The sequence below is a fragment of the Barbus barbus genome (genome assembly GCF_936440315.1).
Source record: "Barbus barbus genome assembly, chromosome: 37".
In the NCBI taxonomy this organism is placed as follows: domain Eukaryota; kingdom Metazoa; phylum Chordata; class Actinopteri; order Cypriniformes; family Cyprinidae; genus Barbus; species Barbus barbus.
The window spans coordinates 4976139-4988779 of NC_136715.1; the positions used below are offsets into that span (position 1 = coordinate 4976139).

General features: G+C 37.9%; 1 protein-coding gene across 1 annotated transcript in view; it reads right to left on the reverse strand.

Annotated features, from left to right (window-relative positions):
- The window catches only part of camta1b (calmodulin binding transcription activator 1b), a gene marked incomplete at its 3' end in the record, with an annotated part of 324758 nt that overhangs the window by 301386 nt on the left and 10731 nt on the right, over window positions 1–12641 (reverse strand). Inside the window, exon 3 of the mRNA XM_079395968.1 lies at window positions 5799–5902. Coding sequence (XP_079252094.1) covers window positions 5799–5902 — 104 coding nt within the window. The remainder of the gene's footprint in view (window positions 1–5798; window positions 5903–12641) is intronic.

Sequence of the window (12641 nt, forward strand, 5' to 3'; positions counted from 1 at the left end):
AACACAAACTAAATTTCCCAGCATTCCCTGTAGGGTAAGATTTGACTAGTAGCATCTGCTTCCTTTGATTATGTGTGGAGAAACTTAGGCAGACCAGAAAAGAAAAGGGACCCTGAGGAACAGGGTAGTGCCAGCTAAGATTAAGGCATGGTAACCACTTTCCTGGCACTTATCACTGGGGTAAAGCTGGATCCGTGATGCCAATATCTAGATCAATAGCATGCACACTCAAAATAAATGCAAGAAACTGAGATTTAAAATAAAACAATGGTGGCAGGGGAACTCGACAAGAACATCTGGAGCAGATTATGGTGGAATGGCGCAGACACAGCATCTCTGTGTAAGTGCGTAAAGGGGCATTCGCTATCGCCACCGGCCAAGGCTACTCAAGACGTTTAAGCATGCTAAAGTGAGAGGATATTGTTCACCTTGACAGCTTTTTCATCCCTGCTGCTTGGGAGTGACTTATGAATTTTTTGGCGATATCAAAGCCCTTTACTCTGGCTCAAACAGGGTCCCAGCAATGTACATTATAAAAAGCAAACTCACGGGCTTCTCCGTTTGCAAAGTCTACAAACATGGAGATTTTGTCATTGAGTGAAGGTAATACAATTCAATCTACAGCTTACCAGATCAGCATGTAAGCTCCGTACCCATCCTTGCTGTTTGCCCCTACATTCGGTACGCACGCATTGTGATTTTCCACGCTCTCCTTCATCCAAGGGAATTGTTTCGCTGAAGGTGGAAGGAGGTCTAACAACGAACTTAGATTGGTCAAACAATGACAAGGCTCTCTGCACATCTCTCATTCTCTCTTTTTTTGGAGTGTTTGCTTGACAGGAAAAAAAAAAAACGCCCAGGCTGAAGTACACTTTGTCAATAAGTAATACCCACGCTGTATTATCTGCATATTTAGCCATGAGAATTCATCGAAATTGCTTTCAGACAAAATAATTTAGCGAAGCGTGCATCAGAATGTAACGGCAAGTCTTCGTGTGACATTCAGCTGGGAATGTGAACTTTGGGCTGGTTCGGAGCAAGGACAGTAAGCTTGAGTCCTGTGCCACGTTGCGGAGGCATTTATTCAGCATTTCAATCGCCCTTTCCAGATCAAATCAGAGAGGAGCTGCAAAGAGATTATTCTTGAGACCTGCTCCAACTTCACTTTGCACCGTGATTACTTGGAAATGTCCTGCGGATGGTTTTTAGGCATAATATTCTCTTGTTCGGTAATAACAAAGCTTCTCTAGAAACACTCTGGACTCCCAGCGGTGTGCGGTATAGGAGAGCTATCAAACACACACACACATGCGTGCACGCTTTTTCTAGGTATTTAAAATTAACAGCAGGGGTGTAAAGCAACCGACGGTGAGAGACAGAGCGAGAGAAAAAGAGATAAAGACAGGAATTGACTTTTTGCCATCCCCCAGTGTTCACCCTCTTCTCGTGTTCATTACAACACCATTATCGTTTTGATGTTTCCCCCTCCTTTCCAACATACTGTTGGTTTCGTTCTTTAATGTGGTCATTCGGCTACAAGAATTTTTCAATCGAAGAGACATCCATGTCATTACCTTCAATAAGGGTCATTTCCCATAAGGAAAAGGGAGGGATGGGAATCTTATATGGAGGGACTGGTGAACACTACATAAACATAGACCCACTTCTCAGCTCCCAATCCAAGAAATTACGCCGTATGTGTGTGAAATATCCAATGCATGCAGGAAAACACAGGCTTGGACATGAGCTGTGCTTGTTTCTATGACCTGATGTCTCATTCGGCTCTGCTAGAGGCCTCATTATACCTCACCGCTGGTCGTTGGGAGCATGGCATTCAGTCTGACACTGGAGCTGAAGGAGGAGGAAGTCAGGGCTGTTTAGGAACTCGTTCTCATTAAGAGCTGTGTGTGTCACTAGAGAGACTTTCTGCTCCTAACAGCCTCCAAAAGTAGCTGTGCTTCAACAACGGCCACACAATGTCTCCATCTGCAGGGAGAGCTACACCTCCTCCTTCCGTCCTTCACTCTTTTTTTTTTTTTTTTGTAATCTCCTGTCTCCAATCTGTGCGCTATGTGGTCTGTGTTTGTTTAAACAGTCAGATATGTTTAGCCCGGACAACGACAGGAACAGTGAAAGCAATAGCTCTACTGACAGTAACAAGTTCCTCATCCTGTGAGGATGCAAAATTGGGAGCGAGCTGCCACAGTCACGAATATGTCAGATTTGGCTAATGCTCCTGGAGCCGATATTTCCTGAGTACACGTTCAACACAAACAGCGGCTCTTGAGGGACAGGTAATCACGGATGGTAGAAACTTCTATCTTCCATCCCATCATTAATTATGATGAGGGCTTAAAGTAAACATGAAACAACAATCGTAACATATTTTATGTTAGCATTGTCATGCATTTCTAAAATAATACAGGATATTAAATGAGAAAATGTTAGTTTATCAGGAATTTGATTGGATTGCAAGAAGTGGTTTCAATACTCCAAAATGATAATGGTGTGTATATTAAAACTGTAAAGTACAAACATGAATTAACAATGAATAAAGTAATTGTGTTCATTGTTAGCAGTGTTGTTACTGTTAAAAAAAAGTTTTTCATGTTGGCTCCAATATTTTGAAACAATTTTGAAAACTGCAGTGGTGCTCACATGGTCAAGTTCAGCCCTTTTGACATTGGACGTTGACTGATCCTGTTCCTTTCTTCATTCCACATCACTTCCTGTCCTTGCTCTATTCCTGATCTTCTGTTCACATGCGATAGTTTATTTGATTTGAAACAAATAGCTGTCGCTCAAGTTCTCTTAGTGAACCGCTCATGACTTTTCTTTGAGTTAGTTTGCATCAGCATGGGGTCAGATTATTTTCCTCTACAGTGGCACGATTCTAAAAAAAGAAGAGTTGCTGGGAAGGGTGAAACAATCTTTAAAAACAGTTGGGAAACTTTATAACTCTTCGCAAGTTGAGAGAAAGGGTGCGCGGAGGCTTTAACAGAAAGCACAGAGGGACAGCCACACTGCTGGCTTCCCAACACGGAGGACGTGCAAATGAAACGGGGAGAGAGAGAGAGAGAGAGAGAGAGAGAAGCATCAACCTCTCTGCAAAATCACTTCAACTACAACAGTCACAAAGAAAACACATCTGCATTCCCCGGATCAAACCGCACTTTCAACTCTTTATCGTAAATAAACGTATATGTGCAAGACATCAGCGGCTTCCTCTCTCATAAGTTATAGCAGTTTTGAAATGGAAATGAATCTGAAATATTCTGAAAGGTCATGGCATGCATCATCCCAAGTCATCTGTAGCAGTATGTGCCATCTCCATCATGATAAAGAATTTAAGGCAGGTCTAGAAAATGAAAGAAATGTTTGACTTTTGTTAGCTGGTGAAAAAGCTTTCAGTCTAGCCTTCAAACCATTCTAGGCAAAGAAATGCAATGTTATATTAACCTGTGGTAACAAGACTTGTCAGCTATTCCTTTAACAAGAATTTTAAACCCTTAATACATCATGTAATGTATTCCTTCAGAAATTCAGAACAACTCAATACAAATCTCATCTCTGTAAATTTGGCAGAGTCCACAGTAAATCAAATAGCAACTTGCAAAATGTTAACTTACCCACTTGAGACCAGATCTCTGATTTTAAAGAAATGAAAACTGAGCTGGTGCATGTTCAAGTGGTGTTATACTTTAGCAGAGAGCGAGACGGTAGGAGGTTGTGCCAGACTTTAGGTGTGCTGTGGAATCGGTCCAAACAGGCTTCCCTAAATCTCTGCTGAGTGTGTTTGTTTGTCTCTGAATGTCAGAACGCCTTCGGGCCACGAAGACAAAGTTCAAAGCAATGCAGATACACTTTGTATACCAGTCCAACTGTTAGATAAAACTGACACAGATTTACAGAGTAAATCCAAATATTGCAATATGGCAGTCAACAAAACGATATATTTCATGTGAAAATACCAACTTTTTTTTTTTTGGTGTACAACTGACTATAAACAGACAAACTTTTTTGTTATAAGAAAATTATAATCCCATGAATTCTCATATATATGTATATATACACAGCTGAACACCTCTGGTGTGACTGTCCAATGGGTACAAAACCAATGGGTAGTCATTTTAGACTCAACTGTTGCAACAGAGATGGAATTTTAAATACATTAATTATTTTTCCATCTTTGTTGCCACAGTTTTGGAAGTGCTTTGTTCTGTTCTAAAGAAGGGGGTGTACCAATACTTTTGTCCATATAGTGCAGTCATTGGTGTTTGGTGGGTTACTCAACTTATTGGGGAAGTTCATGCAAGCCAAATCTGCGCAGGTCAAAACACACCTACCAATCAACCAAAACACACCAACAAAACACACCTACAGAGTACAGGCATACACAACATGATTAAGTCTGGTTAGACTAACTTAATGTGCGTGCGCATTAAGAGTGCGTTCTTTCACTGCATGATTCAGTCTATTAATATGCATTAAAAATTATTACATAATTCAAGATAAGGGGGCAGGAAATGTATATATTTATATCCATTCATATAGTTAATAAATATAACTAAATATAAGGAGTGCCGTTTTTTTCTTAAAGAATCAGCATTGGTTTTATACAACAATTCAATAATAAAAAAAAGTTATCATTTACATTTATCTGACACTTTTATCCAAAGCGACTTACAATTGCTATATATGTCAGAGGTCGCACGCCTCTGGAGCAACTAGGGGTTAAGTGTCTTGCTCAGGGACACATTGGTGTCTCACAGTGGATTCGAACCCGGGTCTCTCACACCAAAGGCATGTGTCTTATCCACTGCGCCATCACCACCCCTATCAAGAGACGTTTTTGCTCTATTTTGCCAAAAAAAAAAAAAAAAAACACTTTACAAACAGCCACAGCGCTGTTTTGCATCTCTGAGCAACATGACTGTTTCGTTCCTGAATGAATCAACAGTTTAAATGATTCAGTTCAATAGCAATGACTCGCTTATTAACAGTGACTTGCTGCCACCTATTGGCGGTTTTAATTTTACATTTAAAGTATCTTTTAATTTTTTTAATAATTTCAAATATCAGTATTCAACATTTTATGTTTAAAATATCAAAACTTTATTTATGCATTTGTAACTGCAGGTTAAAGCATTCCATGTCCCTCTAAGCTGCATTAACATGTGAAAATACATCTAAATGCCATAAACCTCTGCAAAGATGAATTTTCTTGATACTGATTTAATTTGTTTAATAACAGCCTAAATGTATTGTTATTATAATTGATTAAATGTAAGAATTTGAATCAAAATATGATGCAAACTTAGAAAAAAATACTTTATAAAGGTAAAAATGCTCATAAAAGGTTAAAATCAATTTAAACTTTTTGGAAAAGATTAATTTTTATCACTGCTGTGAACTGACCACACAGAATATGAAGAATATCAATAACTGTAGGAGTCAGCTGTCCACGGCAGTCCTTAAGATATCAGCAGAATAACCCACTCAGCAAATTATCATCTAATTATCTTTATCGATAAAATCCCATAAAATAAAGACTTTTTTTTTGTCAATATCGCACACCCTTAGTACTGACACAAAATTATTTGCAATGGTCGCTTTGTCACATCCAGTGTAGACAGCCTCAAGCTGTTGGTTTATTTCTTTTTTTTTTTGGCTAGTAGAAGTTATGACTGGCCAGTAACTTAACCAACAATAGTATCTAATAAACACATTAAAATGTGATCATTGCATAAGAAAAAAAAACTAAATTCCAAACTCCTGTGAAACAAAAAGCTTCTTACCTCGTTGGTGTTCCAGCGATGTCTCTCCTTGGGCAGGGAGGAGCATTTGGGAAGGCATTCCAGAAGCTTCTTGGGCAGGTAGATTTTCAAATGTCCATGTTCATCTGTGAATAACACAAAACGATTACCGAATATGAAGAGTGAGCATGATTATTAAAACCAAAGCTGTGCTGCTCTCCAGAGTCTAAAACACTGGGAGCAGTTCTTTTTAACTAAAGATCCAATCATTTCTTTGAGCAATAGTGACACTGAATTCAAACAACTCAATAATTTACAAGGGACTTCTTTAAGGAAACGTCCATGCCCAGGTGTTACGTTTGCAAATTGCTGTGACTACCTTTTCAGAAAAACTATAAACTATAAACCAGGAACGAGACCTCAAAGGGGGAGCACTCAGAAAGCAATGAAGAAAAAAAAAAAAAAAAAACTTAAGATGTTACTGTGAAATGAAAGGGAACATATTTAGAGCACAAGGCGTGCAGAAGGCTTTCATCCAGAAATGTCGAGATTTTGTTTTCATTGTTTTTTATATATATATAAATAAACGCTCCCGTTCTTTCTCTCTCTCCCTTATCATGCCAGAGTGCCTGCTCAAATACATAACAAAATTGGGCAACGGAGCAAAAGCATTTCAAGGTTATTGATAACCGTTTGCATCAAGGGCTGAGACTTCTTAAGGAACTCAATGTTTAGCCCTGTGGGAGAAGGTAGCTCCATATTGCGTGCTGAGCCTGCTTATGAATATAAAAAAAAAGCAAGAGAGACTGAAAGAAAGAGAATGAGAGACTGACTGAGATTTGTGGAGTGTGTCCTCGGTAAAAGACGAGAGAAAAACGAAAAGAGACACTGCAGATCTGAGCGAGATGAAGCCCGTGTGTCCATAGAGACACTGCTTAGCAACCACTCCCACTCTGGCTTTAAGGACAAACAGATAGCCAGAGGGAAAGAGACACATGAAGAGGGTTAGATCACTCTTCTGTTCACTGTCTTACACCAGAACCAATGCACATTGTTTGTGCTTTACCTGTGCATGAACTTAAACCCACATTAAAAAAATTTTAAAAATCAATTCCCTGTAGAAAACGCCCAAATTCAACAAGATGTCTTTCAAATCGCCACTCAGAGCATATCAGATAAACACAATTGCGCCTGAAATATACTCTATACAAGTACCTAAATGCCAATGCTTCTACGTCTGCAATTCAAGTACATGCTGCATTCTCAAAGTTGCCACAAGAGGCACTGAAGCACAAATGTCTGCATTTATAGTGATTTTCCAGCCATGACAATTTGATGAGAATTGCTGTAAACGTATTGACTTAAAGTTATTAACCGGAATTGTCTGAATTTGTCTGTAACAGGGGCATTTCCTCCGAGGAGGCAAGGCAGGCAGTGTCAGCTCAAAATATTGGATGAGAAACAAAATTCATAGTACAAAAATAAAAATATTACAAAATATAACATTAAAAAGTGTATAAATCACTCGTTTTTCTAAAGAAACATTGCTCAACAGCGACACCAGCAGGTAAAGTTACAGCGGGAGTCTACATCTCACTCGTCTCCCCTGAGTCCATGGAGTTTTAACAGACCACCTAAAACTTGTAATGGGTTGGTGAAGGGGTAATAGAGAATGAAAGGGCGAAAGCCACGTAAGAGGAGGCATTTACTAAGATATAACTACTTTGTTACATCAAAATAAGACTCAAAATGGCATGAAAACATGAACTGTGGGAGTTTTAAGTAAGTAATTAGTTTGGAGAAATTTAAAGTAATTCTCCGCATCTGTGACCAATATTTGATGACTGATGAGCCAACAAAAAGTTAACTTAAAAAGAACAGCTGAACACAAGTTCACAAATAAAATATTTAGTTTAAATTACTGCCTTGAGTTATTACTTTGGAACAAATGTAAAATGCTTAAAAACAGTAATTTGAGTTGATGCCCACAGCCTTGAGGGCAGCGTGCCGAAATATAGCGCCGCTGTACTACGGGCATCGAGAGTTTAAATCCCAGCTCAAGGACCTTTCCTGATACTGACCCCCTCTCTCTCCCCCACTTTGCTTCCTGTCACTTCTACACGGTCCTATACTAATAAATTAGGAGATTCATACATGTGTTTAATAAACATAATATTAATTACATTGTTAATGTAAAATTATCAAATAGAATTGTTTTTTTATTTATTTTCTGATAGTGCAAGTAATGTTTATTTACCCAAGAAAATGTGACTGGGACATGAATTTACATTTGTTAAAAAAATAAATAATAAATATGCAAACTTTGCCTCCTCATTGTGTAAAACTTACACTAATGTACTGTAAAAGTATACTTCCAGCCTCGTGGCATATTCATGCCATACCTATAATGATAACTATAAAGTTTTAATATTCATTCTAACTATAACGGGGGTGGTGATGGCGCAGTGGCTAAAACACATGCCTTTGGTGTGAGAGACCCGGGTTCGAATCCACTGTGAGACACCAATGTGTCCCTGAGCAAGACACTTAACCCCTAGTTGCTCCAGAGGCGTGCGACCTCTGACATGTATAGCAATTGTAAGTCGCTTTGGATAAAAGCGTCAGCTAAATGAATAAATGTAAATGTAAATAACGGTAAACAGATTTTTTTTTTTTTTCAGCTAATGGATGATAAAAAAAAAAAAAAACACCTCACAGCCAATCAGAATCTACATAATTTTAAATCGCTAGAGCATTTAAAGTGGCAGAAGACAAAACTGCAGCGCAATTAATAAACAAAAAGTTGTCATCTATTATAAATAGCTGTGAATGGGCCTTTATTAGGAATGGATTTTTCTGGCTCAAGAGATTTTTATAAAGCTCTTAAAGGATTAGTTCACTTTTAAAAAAACTTTTGCTGATAATTTACTCACCCCCATGTCATCCAAGATGTCCATGTCTTTCTTTCTTCAGTCGAAAAGAAATTAAGGTTTTTGATGAAAACATTTCTCCATATAATGGACTTCAATGGGGCCCAAACGGTACAAGGTCCAAATGACAGTTTCAGTGCAGCTTCAAAGGGCTTTAAACGATACCAGACGATGAATAAGGGTCTTATCTAGCGAAACGATCGGTCATTTCAAAAATAAATAAAGTTTAAGTTTTATAAGCACAAATGCTCGCCTTGCTCTGTTCTGTGATGCGCGTTCATGACGTCACGTAATACGCAATTGCGTTGAAAAGGTCACGGTTGACTTAGGCGGAAGTACCGAGTCAGTGTTTACAAATGTGCAGAAGGAGGTCCATATACACATATTCAAATGTCTTTGTGTCAGTTTATCGTTTAAAATGCCCATTTCGTGTGTGTATCCTGGGTGTTTTAATATTAAAAAGCCTACTGACTCGGTACTTCCGCCTACCTCAACCGTGACCTTTTCCACGTAATTGCGTATTACGTGACGTCACGAACGCGCATCACAGAACAGAGCAAGGCGAGCATTTGTGCTTATAAAACTTAAACTTTTTTATTTATTTTTGAAATGACCGATCGTTTCGCTAGATAAGACCCTTATTCATTGCCTGGTATCGTTTAAAGCCCTTTGAAGCTGCACTGAAACTGTCATTTGGACCTTGAACCGTTTGGGTCCCATTGAAGTCCATTATATGGAGAAATGTTTTCATCAAAAACCTTAATTTCTTTTCGACTGAAGAAAGAAAGACATGGACATCTTGGATGACACGGGGGTGAGTAAATTATCAGCAAAAGTTTTTTTAAAAGTGAACTAATCCTTTAACTTTAAGGTATTCGATGGACATGAATGACACAGAAATGAGACTTTTGATTGCAGACTTCGTGTTTTGTCAAAGTCTGAGATTACTAGGATATTTTCCTCAAAGAAAAATCCGAGGAGCGGGAGACTTAAGCAAAAGTTGACATTTGCTCTCCACATTCTCATTGGCGTCTAGGAGAAACTGTTGAGTTTGAAAAAAATCTCATTTGTAATTTGCCTTTTTGTTCATCGCCGTCTCTCTCACGGCAACAGTTCCATTGGAATCTAATGACCGTTTCACATTATAAATTTGGAGATCTGTGCTAAAGCAAAGATTCAGAAGCAAAACACACAGCACATTCTCAGAAGACAATGAATAAATGAGCAGGCTCTCTTGAAAAGTTATTTTCTCTTTCATTCTATGTAACTCGACTGGGATGTGTTATAAAGAAACAAGGCATTGAGAAACATATTTACAGTGTAATTAAGACAAGACTAGACATCCCTTCCTGTTCCTATTCGTCATTTCTAGTCTCTCCCTTCATCTCCGTCTCTCTCTTTCCCTCTCAATACATGTTTTGGCAGAACAAGCGAGCGATTCTGAGGACTGCCATTTAGTCTCATTGTTCTGCATCAAAGTAAGGGGCTTTTAAATTATACTGACTCTGACGACTGTGGCTTTAGAGGCAAATTTTAATCACAGAGTCAGTCGCCGTCTGCCAAGCGCTGCCTTAAGCGTTTGCCTTTCTCTCTTTCACGACCGTCTCCCATGAGTAGCCAATGAGACGCAGAGCTGAGGGGAAAAGGCTTAACAACAAAGAAAATGAAAAACAAAACAAGGCTACGAACACACGCTCCTAATACTCACACAGATATAAATGTGTGAATGTAGGTGGTAGAGAAAAATAGAATAGAGCACTGTAGACTATTTGCTCCTTTTTATGTAAACAATTATAGGTGCACACAGGCGTACGCGCCCACCATAATTAATTATGAATGTATTAAGATAAATCGCTTTGGTTTCAAACTCTACTGACATATAAAAACAGTCACGTACAACATGAACACCAATCAACATTCAGCGCAAATGCCAAGGCGCCGCAGCCGTATGTGGCCCTTGTCTAACTGAAGTCCGACTCTTGATCGGAGGAGATCTTTGAAAAACACCTATCAAATCTGCCCTTCAAAGTAATGTCAGGCATCAGAGAGTCTCGTCTAAGCTAGGGATACAAAGGTATATCATAACTTAACTCTCAGCGTAAAGAGCCCTTTTAAATTTTTCAACCACCGTGTCAGCAGCTGCGAGTTGGGCTAAAGTGACTGATAGACTGAAGTCTTTGACAGGAGGCGTTGGAGGTCACTAAATACGGAACGTTCTAGGCTGAAGAAAGTGATGAACGTTCCTTCAGCTGAGTGGCGCAAAGGCACTGTGGGATCTCACATTGTCAATAAGCAGCATGTTTGAACAGATCCCGAATGTGGCTTTAAATGACCCCAATAAGAACAACAACACTGATGGTGACAGAAAAGCCCTAAAGGCAGTGGCTGAAAAGCAGCTTTATTTTCACTGAGAGTGTTTACATGACAAATGAGCTGAAACATACTGCAGTTTTCTTTATCCTTTTTGGAATATATTCACTAAAGGTGATAAACAGTTGGTCAGCGCCAGACATGGACAAGCCATAGGGCTGATTGTGCCATCTAAAACCAGACTTTTTAATATTTTGACAGACAAAACATTAATTGTCCATTTCAGACACATTAATGAACAATAAAAGGTATCAGAAAAGCAAAGTAACAAAGGTTTTAAAGATCCTCTAAACCAATTTCACATAACAAAAAACAAAACAAGAGGTGGACTAAATGTGTTAATTAAAATATTTAATATTATGGATTAAAAAAAGAAAAAGCACAAATGAAACCGACTTCACCCTCCATAAAACACTTTTTTTTTTTTTATAAAAAAAAAAAACAAAAAAAACTTTGAGGTTGCACTAAAAAAAAAAAACAATTCATGAATGTAAAGCTCTATTTTTACCCATTACTACAACATTTTTTTGTGTGTCTGTTACACTTTACTGTAAGGTTCAATTCTCAATATTAACAAATCATTAACTGAATTTTGCCTCCAACTCCTAATTTGTTACTTTTTAATAGTTAATGTAGTTATTAAAGTAGTTTAGGTATTAGGCAGGATTCGGGATGTAGAATATGGTCATGCAGAATATGTGCTTTAGAAGCACGAATAAACAGCCAATATGTGACCATGGACCACAAAACCAGTCATAAGTGTCAATTTTTCGAAATTGAGATTTATGCATAATCAGAAAGCTGAATAAATAAGCTTTCCATTGATGTATGGTTTGTTAGAATAGGAAAATATTTGGCTGAGATACAACTATTTGAAAATCTGGAATCTGAGGGTGCAAAAAGAAAATCAAAATACTGAGAAAATTGCAATGTCAAAATTGAATTTGTCCAAATGAAGTTCTTAGCAATGCATATTACTTATCAAAAATTAAGTTTTAATATACGTACGGTTGGAAATTTACAAAATATCATGGAACATGATCTTTACTTAATATCCTAATGATTTTTGGCATAAAAGAAAAACGGATCATTTTGACCCATACAATGTATTTTTGGCTATTGCTACAAATATACCCCAGCAACTTAAGACTGGTTTTGTGGTCCAGGGTCACATATGTTAATAATAAGCATGCTAATAAGCAACTAGCTAATAGTGAGAATTGGTCCGTGTACTAAAGTGTTTTTTTAAGTGACACCGATATCAAAAACGCTTACAAGAGTTTCTTAATTTTTATCCAATTTATTCTTAAAATTCCATAATGACAGATTTATTTATTTTTTTTAATTAACACAACCGCCTCTCAGTTTTTAATCCTCTTGGCACAATATAATCCTGAAGAGGTAAACCGATAAACAGGGTTTATAAAGAATAATCATCTGCAAAGGTGCCTGCTGAAATGTTTTGACATTTCTCGCACACATTCATAATTAATGCGTTTTAATTGAGGGGACGGATCTAAATGGCAAAACGGACTAACTGTGCAAAATGAGATCGGTGCTTGTAAATCTGCAAAGCCACATTTCT